This window comes from Rhincodon typus, chromosome 2 (genome assembly GCF_021869965.1).
Source record: "Rhincodon typus isolate 14 chromosome 2, sRhiTyp1.1, whole genome shotgun sequence".
NCBI lineage: Eukaryota > Metazoa > Chordata > Chondrichthyes > Orectolobiformes > Rhincodontidae > Rhincodon > Rhincodon typus.
Window position 1 is genome coordinate 91856617 of NC_063333.1, and position 22985 is coordinate 91879601.

At 40.1% G+C, this 22985-nt stretch overlaps 1 protein-coding gene across 1 annotated transcript in view; it reads right to left on the reverse strand.

Moving 5' to 3' along the window:
- Positions 1-22985, reverse strand: part of nek10 (NIMA-related kinase 10) — a 180869-nt gene that overhangs the window by 13935 nt on the left and 143949 nt on the right. Inside the window, exons 26-31 of the mRNA XM_048608532.1 lie at positions 18519-18650; positions 15235-15318; positions 11597-11737; positions 8268-8368; positions 1699-1809; positions 1197-1305 (exon numbers count right to left, since the gene is read on the reverse strand). Coding sequence (XP_048464489.1) covers positions 1197-1305; positions 1699-1809; positions 8268-8368; positions 11597-11737; positions 15235-15318; positions 18519-18650 — 678 coding nt within the window. The remainder of the gene's footprint in view (positions 1-1196; positions 1306-1698; positions 1810-8267; positions 8369-11596; positions 11738-15234; positions 15319-18518; positions 18651-22985) is intronic.

Consider the following 22985-nt stretch of genomic DNA (forward strand, 5'->3'; position numbering starts at 1 on the left):
TTTAGCAACCAGGATTGTTCGTGGCTATAAGATCTTCTAAGAGAGTAGGAATGCACACAATCCTGTAATGCCTCACTGGGTTACCATGCTGAAAGTAAAGCCCCACTATTCCTGGAACCATCATAAAATTAAAAATGTTATCAAAGTACACAAAGGCAACCAGTCTGATAGACTCAGGTTAACAGAAAACAAGGACTAGGTTTCTGTACTTAACAAGAACTACTACTTATTACAAATAAATAGATTCAAACTACAAGTAAACAATTATGAACTATTAACATATAATTCCACCAGTTAAAATTCTAATCCCTTTCTAAAGCTCTGTACACATACATACAGGAGTTACAATGGAAGGGGAGAAAAAGTACTGGAGAGATAGTTCAGTGATATTAGTCCCCAGGATTTAATGGAGGGGTTCCTTTTGTTTCCCAAATCCTTCAGTTCTCTGAGCTTTATTTTCAGGTTTTTTCATTTCTTCACAGGAGGCACAGAGCAGATGGTTCACAAATTATGAAATCTCTGACTTATTGATTAAAACCAATATCTTACAACAACTCGTGGGAGAAAACAACTGGCTTTCTTTAGCATTAGGTATTTTACTGGTGAGAGAGACAAACACACCACTTACCCTTCCAGAGGTCTGAGGGCTTCCCAGTGAATCATTCATATCCACAAGTAATTCACAATGATAACCTTTGATATCCACAACTGGTCAAAATTCCACAAACGAATCAACTACTTGCTGTTAGATGAATTTCACTTTGTATACATGCCCCGGTGCCAGGCCATCTAGTTACACCAGCCTTACTGCTTGTACAGCATCAGTAGAAACATGAATTACAATGAGTTTCAGTAATTTGCTTTTTCTAAAAATAAAGCAATTCCTTCTTTTGTAAAACTGTCCTTTCTCTAATTCGGTCCACAACCAAAACTAAAGTAAATTAAAAGACAAGGTCTTCTGTAATCATACATTTTTTTAAGAGCAGAAATAACCATACTTGTATATCTATGAATTATTCAATACAGTAAACTGATCACTCTTATTCTAAACAGTTAAAATAAAACATGGGGCTGAATTTTACCAGTACCCAAATGGCTGGGAAAATAATGGGGAGCCATATTGGGAAAATTCTCCAACACATTCCCATCACCAGAAAACTTTTCCAAAGGCAGGCAGGAAAGCTGATTGTCATTACCTGCCCTATCTCCAGGGAATGCTGCATTTTCTCTTGAGGTTTGTCGCATTAAATTACAATCCGCTGTCACAAAGTTCAGTTCAATCAGTTCAGGGGACCCTTGAAGGACCTATCAAAAAGAATACTTTAAGAATATGCAATAAATCTGCTTTCAGCCTGGTTCTGACAGTCACATTTGCTGCATAGTACCTCAAAGGAGTATGAAAAAATGCAATATAGAACAAATTGTCCCTTTGATAAATTATTTAATATTTGCAATCTACACTTTACTATGTTTCTACAATGTACTAATTCAATATTATTTGGAATTAGAGGAAGAAAAGGCATTGAATATTTAAATACAGTAAATTATTATACAATAGTTCAGATTCTGGATTAAACTTGGATTTAAATATTTGCACATTAGTTATTTCAGATGTTTGTTTCTTTCATGAACTTTCATGAATATATGAACTTTAATATATTTGTATCAAAATATGTTAACTGTGTTATGGCAACAAACCTTTTTAAGCTCTGCTTTCAAGTTGCAGGGATTGCTCTGTGGACTGAATAATGACTTTTTAAACCTTTCAATAACACTTTTTCGAAAGTTGTGATGTAAAGTAGGTGGAAGCTGTGAGGAATGAAGAGAGAATTACTTTAATAATGAAATCTTCTTATAATTTATATCTATTTTAGGGAGACAATAATACAGTTTATCAATATGGGATTCTTACGATAAATCACTTAGTAATTTTATTATATTACAATGCACAATATATGTGGCCTTATTATACAAATCCTGAATGCCCAAATTGAATGCATCCTAAATTTCAAAACAAAATATTAATGCAGAAATGTCAAAACCATGTCATTTGGAAAAGCAGACTACTAAAAATTGTTCCATACTTATTTTCACTTGTGTCCAGCATTGGGGAAGTTCAGTAACAGTACAAAACATTCACAAACTACTCTCATGTTCTCTTATCTCCTGGTAAATTATTTTTTGAAAACACTACTTAACATGACATGAGTGCAACTGAGTGATGCAACGGGGTTAAGATACGGGTCTTTTCAAATCAGACTGCTGCCATCATTGCTGCAGATACCTGTGTTCAAGAGACCTTCAGCAGATCTAGCAGATCTAGCAGCTCAGTGCAAACCGAGGAACAACACTTCATTTTTCACTTAAGCACTTTACAGACTCTAGGACTCAACACTGAGTTCCACTACTTCAGAGCATGTTCTCTGACCTCTGTTTTTCTTACATCCTTCTCACCCTCCCTCAGCTATGTCTTAGTGTCTTGTTGTCTTTGCTCTTAGCAGTGCAGATCCATTTTCTCATTTTCACATTTTCATTTACACCATTTTATATCTGTATCTCTACTTCCCCACCATTGGCACCCTCTTTATCTTTTGTTCTGGGCACCCTCACAATTTGTTCCACCCACTTCTCCTCCCACTCTGTCAGTAGCGTAACAAACCACTACTTTCCAGCCTCTTTCAATTCTGAAGAACTTACATCGGACTCGAAACGTTCGGGAGAACGAATGGAAATGGGAATTCTATTCAAAGTGCTTCCACTGCTGACTTTTACTGCTGTGAAACTTATAGAATACTGAGAGGCCTAGATAGAGCAGACAACGGGAAGATATTTCCACTAGTAGGAGAGTCTAGGACCCAACGCCACAGTCTCAGAGTGAAGTGACGGTCATTTAGAATGGAGATGAGCCAGAGGGTAGCTAATCTGTGGAACTCATTGCCATAGAGGACTGTTGAGGCCAAATCATTGAGATAGATGGGTTCTTGATTAGTAAGGGAGTCAAAGGTTATGGGGAGGAGGCAGGAGAACAGGGTTGAGAAACAAATCAGCCATGTTTGAATGGTGGAGCAGATTTGATGGGTTGAGTGGCGTAATTCTGCTCCTATATCTCATGGTCTTATGGACTCCTTCCCAACACCATCTCACCCCTGTTATGCTGCTGTATCCTGGCAGATGACCAGGCCTATCCCAGTAAAGGTGCAGGTGGGGCCATTTTTGATGGGGCCCTTAACTATTCCCAAACCCAGCAAACCTTCGCCAAGTGCATCTGAACAGTCAGAGCCGGAAACAGGCAGCTCTGTCATGGCAGAAGAGAATTGACAAAAGGGAGAAGAGGAATTTGTAGCTGTACAACTGTATTCATCTGAGGTGGGGGGATGTGGTGAGGGTAAGACTTCATCACATTTCAGTTTAATGTTTATGAACACTAAATACTACTTCAAATCTCTAATATTCTGCCCTCTCCATTGTAGTCTGCTGGCTTTCAAGTGGCCTAATGAGAAATGTTATGACAAGAATCATAGATTAGAAATGGAGTCTGTGAGAGGGATGGTTTGTTAATTAATAAACTGCTTTGTGCTGGAGGCTGTAAGGGGGTAGGGCGAGGTGGGCACACTGGCTTCAGAACTGGTGTGCTAGATGGCTGCACTGCCTCAGATTAGCTCCAGCAGATGAATTAGTCTGTCCTGTGCACGCCTGGCAGCTATGTAAGTGGCTGCATGTGCCCTTGGCACATCAGGCTGCTTGTCAACTGCTCCTCTGACTCTTCCAACTACTTATTTGAAGGTCTAGAGCATTAATCACATTCTTCCTCCTGGAGGTCTAGTCCTCACAACTCTAGTCCTTACAAAGAGGATAGAAGCATTGTGGTAATACTGTACGAATAGTGTGTAAACCAGGACTAATTTTTCAGAGACACAGATTCAAATCCCACCACAGTAGCTTGTGGAATATACATTAAATTAATTAAGACATCTGGAATAAAATACTAATCTCATTAACAATGATCATGAAACTACTAGATTGTTTCAAAAACTCATCTGATTCATTGGTATCCTTTAGGGAAAATATGTTATCTGGCCTAATGTATAATTCAAATCCATCGTGATATAGTTGACTTGGAAATAGCTTAGTAAGCAACTGTTAGATAAAATTGCTCCAGAAAAAAGCATTGTCAGTGCCCTTAGATCATACAGAATGCAGCACTTCAAGAAGGTGACCCACCACCACAGTCTCAAGTGCAATTAAGAACATAAAACCCCGATTTCTTCACATATCTTGTGATTCCCTGTGAGGCCAAACATCTGCAACTCAATCTTAAATGTATTCAATGATGACATATTTACAATCCCCTGAGGTGGATAATTCCAAAGATTCACACACTTTGAATAATTTTATCTTTGTCTCAGTCCCGAATGATCTGCCCCTTAGCGTTAGACTGCATCTGTTCTAGATTCTCTGTTGAAATAAAAACCTCTCAGTGACTGCACTGTTGTGAACCCTTCGAAATTTTTATGTTTCAGTGAGAACATTCAGAACTTCTAAATTCCAAAGACTAGAGGCCCAATTTTCTCATCAAAGGGCAACCATTTCATCAGAGAGATCAACTTATTCATCTTCATTGATACGGTCCAATGCAAGCATATCCTTCTTTATATTGAGGCCAAAAGTACACACAGCATTCTGGGCATAGTTTCACAAAACTCCCATACAATCACAAAGAGACTTCCTTATTTTGAGCTCCTACCTCTTTGAAGTAAAGGGCAACATGCCATTTACCTTCCTAATTACTTGCTGTTACCTGCATGCTAACTTTTCTGTGTTCCTTATATGACTACATCCAAGTTACTCTGAACATCAACTTTCACAAGCTTCATACCTTTCAAACAAAATCATGCCAAAATAACCTTCTATCAGAATGGCCACTCACCATCGTTAATGAGAAAAGCAACCACACAGTCTCAAGAGTGCTGAAGGATATAGGCCTCATTCACACCCTTGCACATACAACAGTCTTCTGAACTTTTCTAACAAATAAATTCAATTTCCTTCAATTGGTAAATATTCTCAATCATAGAATTGAGCATGTTTACCTATTAACAACCAATAACTAAAACTCTGGAAAAGGAATCAGCCCTGAATTTATAACCTATTTTATCTAGCATTGTTCTAAATATGATCAATGCTGGTAACTTAGATAATGAAGTAGTCTGTGCTCCCAGCAAGACTTGGACAAAAATGCATGAAGATCTCAGGTTGACTGTATTCATTTTGAAAATGGAATCCATTTTGACTTATAAGTATTGCTGCATAATCTGAAAACCACTTGATTGCTACACGTGTATACTGTGATTGCCTGGACCTGTGGGAATCTAGTCAGAGTGCAGGTCCAAGGGCCCCTGTATTCTCACTGGCCTCATCAGCTGGGGAGTGCACATTAGGGCTGGCCTTGGGAAACACTGCATCAGTCACCAGGATGACGCAGAGACAGTAAGAACTGCCGATGCTGGAGTCAGAGATAACACAGTGTGGAGCTGGAGGAACACAGCAGGCCAGGCAGCATCAAAGGAGCAGGAAAGTTGACATTTCGGGTTGGGACCCTTTGTCCCAACCCGAAACGTCAACTTTCCTGCTCCTCTGTGTTACCACACTGTGTTACCAGGATGATGCACTTGTGTCAGCAGATTGTGAGATACAACAAATGTATCCTGTCAACCCCTGGAAGGAACCAGGAATCGAATTCTATGGATATCACAGGCAAATCTGGACCACTCGGCAGAAACTCTTCTTCCAGGAAGTGGCAAATGTCAGCAGGCATCTGATATTAAAGTCCGAGCTTCCTGAAATACTGGTGCTTAGTTGAAGAATCACAGAAATGTACAGTTCAGAAGAAGGCATTTTAATCCATTTTGTCTGCAGTGGCCAACAACAACTATCCTGCCCACTCACACTTCTCACCTTTTGATTCGTAGCCTTTGTCAGAAATTTAATCCCTTGTCTGCATACCTTATATTAGGGTCTCGCCTCTTATGAACTAGTGCTCTGTGCTTGTTTCCTCTTGGACAGTGGGAGTGATTGAGGAGGTTCCTGTTGGTGGTGTTGCTTATGCTCCTTATCTGAAATCTGCGGTAGATCTGCATCAGTGGTCCCATGCAGCTATGAAGGCCAACAACTGAGAAGTGCAGTCTTGGAAATTTCCTCAAGATGCAGTGAAAACATGCTCTCAGAATAACACCATTTGCTTTGGCTGGGAAGTAGCTGCCTTATCTTAATATTTAAAGACATTTCTGAATCCCCATAGATGTCTCACCCTGTGGTAAGTTCCCTGAAGCTTAGGAAACCTAAATGCTCCAAGTTAGTAACAGAATCCAGAGATAAAACTCCACTCAATGTCTGAAGGAATCGAGCTCTACTGTCCCAAGGCTTTCCTACACATTAGCAAGTACGCTTTCAATAGATGCAGAAGTTAGCTACTTCTCATTTACATCCAAACATGTTGGTTTCTGGTCTATTATACTGCCGCATGCACAGAAATCCATCCACCCAAGTGAGTAATTTTATCAACTGAGGTTAAGTACATACAGGTGGAGAGTATTTATTGGATGATTATCTGAGCATGTGAGATACTTAGTAATGTAGAGGTGAAATGAAATCAGAAAATATATTCCTGTAATGCTTCCTTTACCAACTGGCTACCAGTGGTATAACACTAAAATTCACTGCTTGCTTCTAAATTGGGTGGTTATTGAACTAGATTATATGGAGGTTGTGCTTTACTTTAAAAAAGGACACAATTTAAATACCATATTATTTAAAATTATACTAGAATACATTTTAATCATGGTGGCTTTGAAATTGTTGAATAATGAGAATATGATGAAGTATAAAATGATGCAACACTAACATCAGCAGACAATGCCATCTACACTCTTTGGATGCTTTGTACACAGTTACAAGCACCCAAGTGCCCAAGTGTTGAGGGTACATCTGTGAGACTGGGCCTACAGAAGATGATCTGCTAACAAGCTGTCAAGTAGTATGTACACAGTCTGACACACACTGACGGTCAATTTGGATTCTTATCTGGTGAAAACATGGACAAAAATGTTTAATTCTAGAGGTGAGGTGAGAGTAACTGCCCCTGATATCAAGATAGCTTTTCATCAAATGTGGCAGCAAGCAGCTCTAGTGAAACTAAGTTAATAAGACTCATGAGGAAAGCTCTTCACTGGGTAGCAACATATCCAACATAAAGGAGGATGATTGTGATTGCTAGAGACCAATAGTCCCAGGACATCACTACTGGAGTTTTTCAGGGTAGTGTCCTAGGCCCAACTATTTTTAGCTACTTCATCCATGACCTTTCCTCCATCATAAGGCGGGAAGTGGTGATTGCAACTGATGTTGCACATTGTTCAGTACTAGTTTCAGCTCCTAGATGTTGAGTTAGTCCTTGTTTGCATGCAGTTAAGACTTTCATAATATTCAGGTTGATAAATGGCAAACAACATTTAATTGCCAGGTAATGAACATCTCCAACAAAAGAGAACTCAAGAACCTATTTTTTACATTCAACGGCATTACCATTGCAGAATACCCCATTATCAACATCCTGGCAGTTACCATTGATCAGAAACTTAGCTTATCAATCCATGTAAATGGATGGGAACTATGCAATGGGCAACATGCCTCTTGATTCCCCAAAGCCTTTCTGCCATAAACAGTGCTCAAGTTAAGAGTGTAATGGAAAACTTTCCTGGATTAGTGCTGCTCCACCAAAACTCAAGAAACTGAGTACAAATGAGGAACAAGCGGCCTTCTTGATAAGTTTAATGTCTGCCAATCTAACTACTTATTCACAAATCCTCCATCACTGCAGTGTGTACCATCTACAAACTGCACTATAGGAACTCACCAACCCTCCTCCAATAATACCTTCCAAACAACAACCCTCCACCAACAACCTCCACCACCTAGAAAGTCAAGAGTTGTAGTTTCATGGGAAAACTACCACCTCCAAGCCATTCACTAGCCTAACTTGGAACAATGCCATCATTCTCTCACCATGATTACTTCGAAATCGTGGAATTCCCTTCCTAACAGCACTGTGGGTGCAGTATGATCATATGGACTGCAGAGATCCAAGACGATAGTTCACCACCACCTTCTCAAGAACAATTAGGGATGGGCAAAAAATGCCAGCTTTGTTAGTGATGTTCACGTCCCATGAATGAATTAAAAAAGGAAAGGAATAAATCAAATTGATATACCTGTGTAATATAGATGATTTTGTGCAGCTGAATGAGAATCTGTTGAATTGGGTCACTGATTTGGCGCACTTTCCGTTGAGACACTGCTATTCCAGCAGATGCTATGGATGAGAATGTTATAATTAGACAGGCTGCCCACTTAAACTTTCCTATTACAAACTACAATGGAAATATCATCAGGATAATAACTAGATGCAACTGTATTCGAGAATATGACATGACACAGGTACAGTGACTCTTAATTTAAAAGTATGGAAATTGAATTGCTTTACATTCCGAGGAGGTTTTGTTTTAAACTGTAATACTACCATGGCATTACTTTAAAACATTAGACTCTGTCCATGATGTTTCAGCTAAGCTATGATTTATGATCTAGCCATAACCATTGTGAATGGATTACTACTGAAAATTACAAAACAAGTCAACCAACATAAAAAAGGAGTTAAATGTATGAGTTTGTGATTGGAATTGCAGCCTTTTGCTGAACAAATATTTTTGAAGTTTGTCACAACCAACACATTATGTCTGGCAATTTCCCAAAAGCTGTTTTTTCTTAAACAGTACTGCATTGTTAGAATCTTTCCACTATAAATTGCATACATTGAATTGCTAACTTTAATTATGAGTATACCCAAGATAACATTCATTTGTTAGATTCAAACTCGGCTAGAATGAGACAGATTAAAAATTACAACAGTCAAATATTTTTGTTATTTGACTTGGAGTGAAGGAAGGCACAAATTGACCTCTTTATAAAATCTGGCCTTTTGGTCTAAAGCTATATCTCTCTTATCCCTGAATCGTACGTATTGAATCACAGTCTCCTTTTGAGGTTGTTCTTTTGCCGAAAATGGCAGCAGTGATAAATTTAACAGTAAAAAGTACACTTTGTTACTTACAATAAAATATGGTGGAAAACTACTCCCAGAAAAATAGTAATTGCCAATAATAGTCGTAAATGCTGGACTGCGCCAGTGCAACATTAACATACGGTAACATATAGTCCCAAACCACAGCATATTATAAAGGAAGTGCAAAATGTAATCTGAGTGATCTTTTCATGTAAAAAATGAACTTTGGTAAAGAAAATTAGGAATTCTACAACTGTAGCAAGTAGCCTTCCTCATTTGTTCACATTCTATACACAGGTAGGAAGAATAGTCCAAATATTCTGATCAGGTTCAGAAACCCTATTTCCAACTCTGGTTGGATTAAAAGTTACCCACTAACCTTTACATGTCTTCTGTCCTGGAGACTCCTAGACAGAACCTGTCCAGAAATCCAAAAATTCAGCAGTAAAGCAAATCTCTGTAGCAGTCATTGTGGCATGTTCTGAGATTTAATGTCCAGCAGCATAGTCAGCCACTTGACAGCGACTGTGAAAGAGTAAGTACGGTAAGTGAGTAAGTAAGGTAACTGAAGGTTAAGGTGGCAGTTGATTGAAGGGTGCTAGCTGGGTGAGATGGGAACTGCGTCAGGTGAGTGAGGTGGGTGGGGTACCAGGTAGTGGGGACTGAAAAGGGGTAAATTGGGTAGGGTTCCAGGGGCGGTTGCCAGGTGGCTGAAGTGGGTGGGGAGGCAGGTAGGGTGCCGGCTGGGTGGTTCACCAGTTAGTGAGGCTGGTAGGGTACCAGGCAGGAGGTGGGTTGGCTATCAGGTGGTTGGTTTGTCAATTCAGTGTGATGTCAGGTGGACAAGGTGGATAGGGTGCAGGTGGGTATGATTCCAAGTGGATGAAGTCCATAGCAGGCCTGGTGGATGGGGTGCCAAAGGGTAGAATTCCAGGTGGGCAGGATGCTAGGTAGGTGTATGAATGCTTAGGGTGGATAGGGAGATGGAGGGTTTCTGGGTCTGGTGGGGTGGGGAAGGGGATGTTGATTCTGACTATTGGGAAAAGGGCTGTTGGGTCAAGGACCATCAGAATGGCAGTTGAGTGAGGGTGTCGATTCTGAGAGTTGGACCAGGCCAGCGACATGGGGCCACAGTACGTGTGGCTGAGTCATGAGGTGGTTGTCAGGGCTCTCAGTTGGTGGGGTAGGTGGGAGGGTGTAGGTGGTGATTAGGGTGGCTGGGTGGGGGGAGCGGGGTTGGGGGTTGCCTTTGGTGGTTCAGTTTAATAATTACCCAGGAGTTACAGCATATTTTAGATCCTCTAACTCTTCCTGGACTCTTTCACAGAGGATTGTTTTGCTGGGGTATTTCCCATTGGAAAATTCAATTTCGATGACAATTCCTATGGAGTCAGTTGTGTCAGGGACAGTTCATAGTCTCAATGTGCAGCCGCAGTCAATGCTGCTCCAATGTCTCTTGGCCATCAGGATATCTGGGCCAATGCAATTTCAGTAAAAATAATTGTAAGAGGTGAGCTGATATTTCTTCTATTTGATTGTATATATCTCAGACACACCAACTCATTTAGTTCGGTGGCGAGAAACTCTTACAAAAGGATTCTACAGTCATTCTACATCAGGAAAGCTCACAAGAACTAATCTTGATCAGGTGACATCAAATGGTAGCCACCTATAATGGTTCTTAACCCTGCTGATGTAGGTTCTGCAGATTTGCTTGATTCCACTGTGAAAATCTTTGGGTTTACAGTATACAGCCTGTCATCTAATGATGCCTGATGGATGATCAAGGTGATCACCTTGAACATCACTTTCAAACTGAAAACAATCAGACTCAAAGATCCAAATTGGGTGAAACCCTGTTCCTCTTAATATTACAAACTGCCTTATTGACCATGGAAAGCTCTTCAGTAACATAACCAATAAAAGCACTGTGTGTTCAATGAAACTTTTAGGAGACCTAAGAAAATAATTCCTCTTAATTTGAGAAAAAGCTGAAATGGTGAAAAGTATCACCTTCTTACTACTCCTGCCAGTGATGCATCAAATGAAACAAGCATTTGGGAGTAGCGCAGCAACAGGATTTTCCAATATTGAGCCTTGAAGCATTCTATTCAGTACTTCTTCTATCCTAACATTACTTTGCCAAGCATTACCCCACATTTTATCCTTAAGACAATTTCTTGGCCATTCTTAAGTTTCGTTCTGTTACTCAACAGCTTTAATTTTAATGAGTAACTTTTTGTCTATCGTTTCATTAAAGCTTTCCAATCTTTCCATATTATTTATTTGGTTTTTATAAGCTAATAGTAGAATCTAACAGCAATATTTGTCTTCAAATGTTCTTGACAGCCATCTTCAGTTTGTACAGATAATTCTTTTCTCTAGCATGTAATAATGTATAGAATACATTTTTAAAAAATCTTTGCTGCATATTTTCCCTTACTATTGTTTCCCTTGGTTATAATTTCACATAACTACCATGATCCTTCAGCCTTCGAAGCACTACATCTGGTAGACTATGGCATTGCCACCCTGAGCTTAAGGAATTTCCTGTTCTCTTCAAGCAAGCTCTGATTCCAACAGAAGGTAATGGCAGAAGTAAGCCTAGTTGTAGGAGATCTAAACAAACAAGACAAAGAAAAGACCGAAACATCATCTCAACAAGTGATTGTTGATAAATGTACATTTGGAGAGCAATTACTATGGCATCAAGCAATACTTAATTACCTGGTCGAGATTTGGTATTTGATCTTCTTGGCTTTCCTTCAGACCTGCAAAATAATGTGACAATCAAAACAGTTTCTACTTTACAACCTTATATGTGTGCTGATGTTTTGTTTGGAAATGCAAATATAATTTGTTGTCACTTAGTTGCAGCATGTCAATGGAAACAGTTAAAAATTTAGTGGACACATTTACCTAAACTCATAATTTACAAAAAGATACAGGGGAATAACACCATCTGCAAAATCCCCTCCAAGACCCTCACCATCCTGACTTGGAAAGTCATCACCATTTCCTCAGTATCGCTTGGTCAAAATCCTATACCTCCCTTCCTAATAGATCTGTAGGTGTCCCTCCACCAACTGGACTGCAGTAGTTCAAGAAGGATGCTCACTACCACCTTCCCAAGTGGAAAAAAAAAGGAATGGCAATAAACACTGGCCTAGCCAGTGGTGCCTAAATCCCATGATCAAACTAATAAAAAATGTTACTGGTCTACCTCCATGCTGCAAGAGGTAAAATTCACATACGGCGCTGACTAATGAGTCAGTTGCAAATGCAAGCTATCTTAAAATATATGTATTGCCCGAGAGCACTAAGTAAATGACAATATTATTTACTCTGATGTTATATTGAACACTAAAAGATGCTGCAAATACCAGGAAAGGAAACATTATTGTAGAAACAAAGGCAGTAGCCCTGCTGTTTAGGTAAATGAACCCTTGTAATGAACCTAATATTTACTTAAACCTGTCCATATTTTGGTGGTCATGGATAATGCTCCCATTATAGCAGGAAATCCTGAAAATGGTGCTAAAATAGCAGCATTGCACCCTGCTGAGAACCAACCAAAAATGGGTGGCAAATCATAGAAATATCTAGCTCCAAATTTCAGCTCCCAGGAGTTATTGGATAAAGAAGTTTTTTTTACAATTAACAGTGCTCCATATCCTTGGTGTGTGCAGCATCCTCCACAAACTCATTCAACAAAGAGATGATGTCTCAGGCCACAAAGAGATTCAGGAGTCAGAGGTCTTGGCTGATGAGTAAGGAAAAGGTGATGATCATGACAGGGGCCAGGCGATCAATGGGAAGAAGCCACAGTAAAAATCCAAATTAGTCAACTTGCCCAATTCTGGGCAGATTGAGATCCAAATACAAGCTTGCTTTAATGTATAGCTTCTGAAAGCCAGCTGGCTGAAAGCCCACTCTTTCCTTACTACAACTTTGATCATCGATTGAAAATCATTTCATTTTGCACTGTTCTATTAAACAAAGAGTACTTTTTAACTTGCAATGTACCTGTACTATGACCTTTAAGAAGCATTGAATTGCATGGATAAAGTAGCCGTTGCATTAATTGCGCACAACTTACCTGCACAACACTACACTGTCCTGTGATCATGGGCTCCTGGAGGAAAGCAAGATTATTGGTCAAGCCTCAGTCAAACAGGAGGCAGATTAGAGCACTTTGGAAGATGAATCCCAGTTCTCCTTTATCCTGCCTGATGCTACTAATTGCCTTATCCTCTTCTTATCCCTACAGTCCTAGGGAACAAGAAGTTTGAAGAATGCATCACTGCAATTCCTGAGCATCCTCGGTGATTGTGCTTCCACTGCTAAGGGCAAGTCAAATGTTCCCTCCCACCTCCCTGGGTGAATGAAGTCTTTCACATGTCAGTAGTTCATTGCCTACCTCTTACTCTGAGAATGTTTTGTGTGGCTATGAAGGTCCCAACAAGGGCAAATGTTTTTCCTTCCTGCACCCTGCAAACTAGGTACACATTTCTCTAGTATTCAGATAGACTCTCTTTGTGGTGCCTGCAACATAGTGAATCCAGGACCAGCTTTCTCACTCTGACTTCGTCGGACAAGGTTACTGTCCCTGAAATCAGTTTCATGAGCCTTGCCTGCAATCCCCAACTGCTAAGTCTATGCTTCAGTGGCTCACAAGAACATTAGGCACTTCCCATTGCCAATGATGTTAGACATTGAAAGGTTTGTTGATTGAAGATTAACATCATCTTCTGGTGGGGCAAGATACTCCATCCCATTCACTTTGGATAAACTTGACAGCACTCATTATACATTAAAGTTACAACAAATATTACAACAGTGTGAGATAGTAAGAACTGCAGATGCTGGAGTCAGAGAGCTCCCGACCCGAAACATCAACTTTCTTGCTCCCCTGATGCTGCCTGGCCTACTGTGTTCCTCCAGCTCCACACTATGTTATCTATTTACAACAGTGTGTGTTTGGAGTGCAAACTATGATACATTTAATTAACACCTGTGCCACCCATATGCTCTCAAATATCTACTATTTTCTTTGCCTCCCACTACATCTAGGTACTACTATCCAACATTCACAGGTAAGGTGGAGACAGCCTGCCTACTGCTACATCCTGGTGATTGACATGACTTTGGTATGCACCTTTAGTGGCCACGAGTCCTGGAGGGCCCCAGCCTGCTGAGGGACTTTGTCTATGTACAGCAGCACCCTCCTGAACCTGACCTACCGGAGGCAATGAGTTCACTGGTAGTGGGAGGTGGAAAGGCAGGACACTTCAAGGATGAAGTTTCAAGGATGCCTGGTTGGCACAGCTCCTCCATATGGATGCCCGCTGACACTTCCGTGTCTTTTTATGGGTACCTCCAGTAAGGTCAAGATACCTTGTTCCCCTCTCACCTTGCCATTGATGGTGTGCACCCGTGGCTACCGTGATGAATTGCAGGTTTGAGTGCACATCTGGCAGTACTGTATCTTCTGCTGGACCTGGGATGCTAAACTTTCCATAGAGGCTGGCAAGCACTTATTTTTCCTAAACCATGATTGTAGACCAAACTTAGGTGGCCTCCTATATCTTTCCTTCTGGTTTACCAAGGGTTTTTGCAGCACTGTCTGATGTTCCTCTGCCTTTCACACAAAGTACAGCATGTCTCATGCTCAAATAAGAGGCATGTTATGTACATGGAGATCAGCAGGTGCCCAACCTCAGCAGTCCTCCATGGATTAGAAACCTTGGGTGTTGCACCTTCTGGCAGCTGTGGACCTGTGCCAGTGATGTGCTCACCAGATTGTGACCCTGAACCTTCTCCGGATAGTGGACGCATTGAGGTGAATCTCTCTGCTATAGCGGAAGGCACAGGTTAATGCCATGCTAGTGCCTTCTCTGAGACTTGTGCTTCGTCCTCTCTGGTGGCTATTAATATTTGCAGTAGAGGAGGGAAAGAATCAGTTGCTGTTCATGCAGTTGCTTATGTAAACAAATATTTACAGGGCACATCTGAGAACAGCATAAAATGGGATACCTCACTAGCTTCTGGTGACATTCCTATCTCTCCATAGGTGCAGGTCAGTCATGGATCCTTCCCTGCCAACTTTGAAGTACCCTTCTTGAAAGGTGTGAGGATGCAAAAAACAGCATCCTTCTGCTGGTCCAGGCCAGCTCCCTTTTGTTGAGACTGATCTAAACCTGCAAGCAAAGATAAAGAAGGACCAAGTGTGACTGCAATAGGTGCATAAGTATTTGATGGTTACACATAGCCATGCCAGGTCCTGAGCTGTCCTTAGCAAGTGATTAAGAAATGCATTGCCCGGCAACTGTTAGAACATTGACAGCATGAGATAGCTGTCAGACATTCAGTGCTTATGAACCATGTGCTCTGAGACTTGCAAACAAGTGTCCTCCGTGATGTGACTGTGCACTGTCACAGTCAGACTGACTGATGTCCCTATGAATGTGGTTTTGTATTGAGAAGTTAGAGCCAATTAAACTTACTCAGCATCAGGGATCATTCATCCCCTTCTTGCACTGGATCCAAGTTCTTTTGTACAGGTTCTGGTTGGTGACCTGTACTATGATCTCACTCTAGTTTCCCAGGCATGGTAGGGGTCTTTCCCTCCATTATCATTTGAGAAGAGGATCTCTCTTCTTTTTCATTGGACAGTCTGGAGCAGAATATTGTGTGAGGAATCTTTGAAAAGCTGAGCCAGTTTCTGCTTGGTGTTAGACATCTCTTGGGCTGGGGGGCAGGGTTGTTGGAGTGACCAACACACACTAAACGACGCTGCAGCCTTGTTGCATTGCCTTCAATTATGGGGCCCAGACTTTCAATCCTGGAAGGGTCCAGTCAGGCAATAAGAACTTTGAGCTCACCCACCCTGTAAGATTGCCCAATCAAATTATATAACAACTTGCATGCTTAAATAATGAACTGAAAACAATGATCGTACAAGAAAACCCATCGCTGCCCCAAGAAGAAGTGAACTGCTAATTGGCTCAACACGCCATACTTAGATTTCACATTGGAAGACTCTGCCTCCAAAGTTCTTACTGGTTTGAAGATCAGTTAAAGGTTAAAGAGACAGAGATGTGGGAGAACGTGACAAGATTTAAACAAGACGATTTAAATGAGGCATTGTGGGGCTCTGTGCCAATAGAATAATCTATAAATTTTGGTTAATGACTAAGCTTATATTTTCTATGTAAGATGTTACTAAGATGTGAAAACATATTGTGGCTGTGCTGGATGTTACAAGGTGTTTCAGGAACGTGGTTGATAGTAACAAAGTTACAAGACAGCTTTAAAGGCCAAGAAAATGACTTACTAACGTTGCACTGATATCTACTTAAGACTGAAATGTTGATTTAAGATAGCTTACACAAGATAAGGAGACTGCCAGTATGCAGAATACTTACTCAACTTGGTATTGACTCTCAGTGCCAATAGAACTGATACTTCTTGGTAGAGTAGCTGCAGGAAAAAACAATTTCATTTTTTTACGCAAGTAATATTCTATTTTACCCTAGAGAGTGTTTTAAACTATACAGGGCAGGATTGTTTTAATTAATATGTGCATATAAAGATTATAAATCCATTTTTAGGAAGTTGCATGATTTCAAAAAAGGCCCAATAATTTTCATTATAAAAATAAAGAATCCAAAGGCAGTCTGCTGAATGATTTGTGTTTTCATATATGTTTTATTGCTAAATCAATGTGGCTATTATCTTGCCCACTGTTCGGGAAGAATATGCAAACTCCACACAGACAGTCACCAGAGACTGGAATTGAATGCAGGTCCCTGGTGCTGTGAGGCAGCAGTGCTAAGCACTGAGCCACCATGTTGCCCCATTGTTGTTGGACTGTTGTTGTTAGGCATGTACATTCCAAAGTCTGAGTGCTATGTGGATAGTTCTAGTATAGGGGAAATCACGGATAGATGCTAGAAATGGGAGCAAAGACTTGGACGGGGAAGGTATTCTTTGAAACCCACAAGAAGGCTCATTTAAAAAAAACAATGGCATGGGGGTGACTGAATTAGGTGGGAAGTGAAATTTCAAATTTCAGATGGTGAATTGAGATGCTAAATCAGTGACAAATTTCCAATGTGTCAGGCTTCAGACCATCCTATTGGAGCTGGTACATGTAATATATTTGTATAGCATGAATTGGCATAAAACAGGGTTTTAGTAAAGTTCTGCCTTCAAGAGAAAGTCAATGGCACATGAGAAAGTAATTGTAGGTGGTTCTGTAGGCAGCAGATTCTTCAAGCTGGTGGCACTGGCAAGGCAACATCTGCAGCCGAAGTTGGACTCATGGCCTGTGGCCAGCCTGGCTTGATAGCGGAGTTAGGGACTCTCGGTTGCAGGGCAAGTGTGGGTTTGGTGGCGCAAGCAAAGCAGGCCCAGTGGTGAAGACATGGCGCCTAAAGTGGGCGACTCCTACATTGATGGGTCCGACGCAGGCAGCGGCAAGATGGTGGTGGTCTCCCTTGAGGCTAGGTGCCAACATGGACCGGGTTGGAAAGACTGATATTCTGAACTTTTTACTTCTTTATTTTTCTGATTTATTCCTAAGACCCATAACGCTGGACTATTTATTTCTTTACTTTCCTAACATTTTTTTATTTCCTAAGAATTTGATCTTAAGAATCTGTGCCCAGGTACCTTTGTACCTAAGATGGCACTGTAATGCAGCGACTGGAAACTTTTCACGGTACTCACTTGAGTACACATCACAATAAAGCTAATTCAATTCAATTCATATCTGTTTATAGTGTGGCGTAACAGTCAGTTTTGTGCAGTTGTGTATCAGATCAGTGTTTTTTCTTGTTGAAGTCTATGACACAAGGCTAATAAGAGGAGAATGACAGTGTTCATGGAAGTTTGGGATCAGCACAGGCAAATCAGCAGTAAGGTTGGTGATGATGCGGTGTGGAGTGGCTTCAGAAGCAACAAAGAGTGGAAGAAAGATCCAAGGGAAGACAAAAGTTACAGTCAGAGGCATGAAACAGTTAAATGGAAAGGGCCTGGCATCCTTGTTGCGGTGGGGTCAGTCAGTCAAGTTAAGAAAATGAAGAACCTAAAGTGTCAATACTGAGAGCTCATACCTGTGTTGATTGGCACAGGCCTTAAAGGCCTCTGTGTTTACCTGCAACATTGCAACCCTGATAACAGTGAGCTTGAACAATGTCCTTTCCAAACACACAGATGGGAGGGTCAGCTTAGCCTGCAAGTTCAGCTACGTCCCACAGAACAGTGAGTACAACAGTGGACACCAACATTCAATAAAGAGTGAAGAAAAGAAAATACAACATTGTTTCTTCTGCAATAACAGCAAAGTCCCTTACTTTCATTTAAGTATTAAAACATTATAAGAAAAGAATTGCACCTGTTATATCAAGGCAGCCAGGGCTTTCAAGGGAATATGACTGTAGACTGTTGCTGAGGTGTGCAGCCTCTGTTCCGGACAGTGACTGAGGTAATTGTCCCTGAATAAAGAAGCTAGAGGAAGAACTATGACCTGTTAAAAAAAAAACTATCATAACATTGAGGACTTGATTAACAATTCCCAACTGAATCAAGTAACTAATCAGATATTTTCACATGATTTATGAGAAAGAAATTCAAATACCTACATATTTATTTGACAGTATATTGTATTGATGTTGTTACATGCTTCAGTATCTCAGCCGAGTGGTTACTTTTAAATTTTATTGCTGGCATGACTCAGGACATAAGCAAGGAGATATTAAAACAAAATCTCATTCTCTGCTTAACTAATTTTCACACAAGTGCACTTTTTGGCAATGCACATTGCATATCAAATACAAACGACAATGCCAAGTCATGTTAGTCTCATAGAAAAGAGAAGTGAGAAGATACAATAACACAATGACATCGTCTTCAAAATTGGGAAAGTCAGGTAATTTATCCCTCTTTACACTGCAAAACTCAAAAGTTTTTTTGCCCCCTGCTGCCAATTTAGCTAACGAACATGATGGATTAAGAATCAAATCAGGGAATTTCTCATCTGTATTCGCCTCTTACATAAGAACATACGAAATAGGAGCAGCAGTCGGCTATCTGGCCCATCAAGCCTGCTCCGCCATTCAATAAGATCATGGTTGATCTTTTTGTTTCAGCTCCACCTACCTGCCCACGCACTATAATCCTTAATCCCTAACTGTTCAAAAATCTATTTATCCTTGCCTTAAAAACATTCAATGAGGAAGCCTCAGCTGCTCCACTGGGCAGGAAATTCCACAGATTCACAACCCTTTAGGTGAAGAAGTTCCTCCTCAAACAGTCCTAAATTTGCTCCCCCTTGTTTTGAGGCTATGCCTCCTAGTTCTAGTTTCACCCACCAGTGGAAACAATCTCCCTGCTTCTATCTTATTCCCTTCATAATTTTGTATGTTATTATAAGATTCTGCCTCATTCTTCCAAATTCCAATGTGTGTAGCCCCAGTCTACGCAATCTCTCCTCATAAGGCAACCCTCACAATTCTGGAATCAACCTAGTGAACCTCCTCTGCATCTCCTCCAGTGCCAGTACATCCTTTCTTAAGTAAAGAGACAAAAATTGTACATAATACTCCAGATGTGGCCTCACTAGCACCTCATACAACCGCATCATAACATCCCTTTTTAAACTCCATCGCTCTAGCAATGAAGGAAAAAATTCCATTAATTACCTGCTGCACCTGCAAACTAACTTTTTGTGATTCCTGCACAGGACACCAGGTCCCTCTGTACAGCAGCATGCTGCAATCACCAGATCATCAGCGGTACTTAGTTTTGCCTAATTGTACATTCAACAAAGCTGGTCAAGTGAAACTCCACATCGTTTGGAGTTGCTGTCCCAATGGCGAGCTTACTTTAGTTGTGACATTTCCAATAGTAGGCTTATTCATGTCCTGAGATTCCATGTGTATAGCAGTATGTAACTGAAGTCAATTCACAATATTAGAAAGGAAAAAAAAACTCTAAAAACACTAAAAAATGAATAGAACTTTATGACTGAAAGATCGACTTATAGATCTTCTCTGAATGCTCAGCCAGTTTATTCAACGTGTGGCTGAATGCACAGGAAAACCCGGGCTCATTCCGTAGTGTGTGAGAGTTAATTGATATTACTGGAGGCAGCAATAGTGGATTTTCAAATTATAGGTTAGAGAGAGGAAAGGGGAAATGCTGGACTCATACTTTATTCTTTCATGTAACAACCGGTCCTGGAAGTGTGAGAGTGCGAATGTTCAACGGCAACAGGAACAGGCTTAGCTCCAGTGTTCCAACAAACAATAGGTATATATCTGGCAAATCTCACTGCTTACTACCCCGATGTGGACAATAGTCATTTGGTTGGGCTAATAAAGAGTATCTGAAATCATGTAAAGTTATATCAAAGTTTTAAGGCTAGAAGGAAGACCAAAATGTGAGCACTGTGGCTCAGTGGTTAGTACTACTGCCTCACAGCACCAGGGACCTGGGTTCATTTCCACCCTTGGGCAACTGTCTGTGTGGAGTTTGCACATTCTCCTCATGTCTGCGTGGGTTTCCTCTGGGTGCTCTGGTTTCCTCCCATAGTCCAAAGAAAGTGCAGGCTCGGCGGATTGGCCATGCTAAATTGCCTGTAGTGTTCAGAGATGTGTAGATTAAGTAGGTTATAGGGGGATGGGTCTGGGTGGGATGCTCTGAGGGTTGGTGTGGACTTGTTGGGCCGATGGGCCTGTTTCCACACTGTAGGGATTCTATAATTCTATGAAAATGTTTTAAAATACATATCCATTAGTCATTTTACTATCAATAATTGAACTAAAGAAAATCATACCTCTATAGTTAACATTTCAATTGGACTGCTGTTAGTTCCAAGTTTATATACATCAAGCAATTGAAAAGTACTGATTTAGTACTTCAATACCTAATTATTCAACATTGCTTTGATGTATGATTCTTTTCCCCTATATTTTGATGTCTCTCAAATATATTCAAAATGGTGCAGCTGAAGTCCATCAAAGAATTGATTCAAAGAGTGTGATTACCTTTGCACAGAAAGCAGCATAGTAATGAAATTTTGAAACTAAATTTAAAGTGTCTGTGGTATCTGTCGGTGAAGGTTTGGAGGACAAATTTAGTTCAAAGAGGCTGACATGCTACTTTTGTCACAACAAGAGGCACATGAAGGCTGCTGAATGCTTGAAAAAACATCTGTCTAGTCAAGGTATATTTCCTCCAGGTGATAGTGTCCTGATTATTAAAATTCATGGCAAGATAGGAGTCACTGCTACAATCATTGAGAGAATGAATTGACAGCTGGAAAGCTACAGAAACGTTATTGCTCAAGGGTAAAGGGCCACCATGTTCATCTACTGAAGCAGGGAAACAATTATTATCCTTGTGTTAGTTATTGATGAAACATTGAAAACAATGCTAGGGTACAGGGCACTTTAGGTAAGGCAATGGTTCTGAAAGAGTTAATGTTGGATGCTGCATGAATCCCTACCCAATCTGACAATGCCAAACTGTCTCGGATGGAGCAAGGGAAAGTTTAGCTTGAGATCGAAATGGAGACAAATGTCACCATAATCTTGTTTATTATGTCTAACCAGCCAATATAACATATACACATTGCTATCAGGCATCACACACTTATCTCTTTCTTGTTAAGATAAGTACCTCTTCTTGTTAAGACTGACTAGTAACTTATAACTAATCTTGTTAAGACTCACTACCTCTGTTAACCGAATAGGCCCTTGGACTTGGTATTGAATGGAAGCTTCATTAAAAGAAAATAAAACAAAATTGCTTAATGGCATTGTTAAATCTTCGAAAGAACAGATTAAAACAGCATTGACTTATTTCAGGATTAAAAGCTTTAAATTCAGAAATATAGCACTATGTAGATACTGTAAGAAATTAAAACAGTTGAAAGGTAAGAAGACTATCTAATCACTCTGAGCAGAAAATGGCAGGAGAAATATTACTATCGCAAAGATTAAATATCAGAAATAGGCTAAGTAAAACTCAAGGTTGGATATCTTGGAGGAAACAACTCTTAAGATATAAAACTGCTTCAAAATTAAATACTAAGTATTAATCTGAAGAAGTAAATATACCCATTGTATTCAATACGACCTACAAATAAGAATGTTAAAAATCATTAAGATATAAAAGAAGAAGCATGTGCTTTTGATAATGCTCTAACAGCTTTTGATAATGACTTTAATCTGAGAATAAAGAATTTTTTCAAAATAATAAGATGCAGTAGAAGAATCTGGCATTCAGAGTAATAAATAATTGTGTTAATGATCTCCACAAACTAGTGGAAAACTGTAACTGTGGAGCACTGAAATCAGAAATTCTTTAGAAACAGAATTGTTGTTAGAATTAATAATGAACATTTGTCAGATCTATTACACTCCAAAGAATATTTGACTCCAGAGAAAGCTGTTAAAATTGTGTAGGAGCAGAAAGCAGGAACCTCCACAAATATATCCTGAGAGGAAACGGACAACCTTTTCATAATTGAGCAACAGAATCTATCCAATTCATAAGGTATAAATGCTCCAAACATACATGTGACAAGCCAATATAAATAGAGTCATAGAGATGAACAGCACGAAAACAGACCCTTCGGTCCAACTGGTTCATTCTGACAAGATATCCTATATAAATCTAGTCCCATTTGCCAGCATTTGGCCCATACCTATCTAAACACTTCTTATTCATATACCCATCCAGATGCCTTTTAAATGTTGTAATTGTACCAGCATGCACCACTTCCTCTGGCAGCTCATTCCATATACGCACCACCCTCTGTGTGAAAAAGTTGCCCCTTAGGTCCCTTTTATATCTC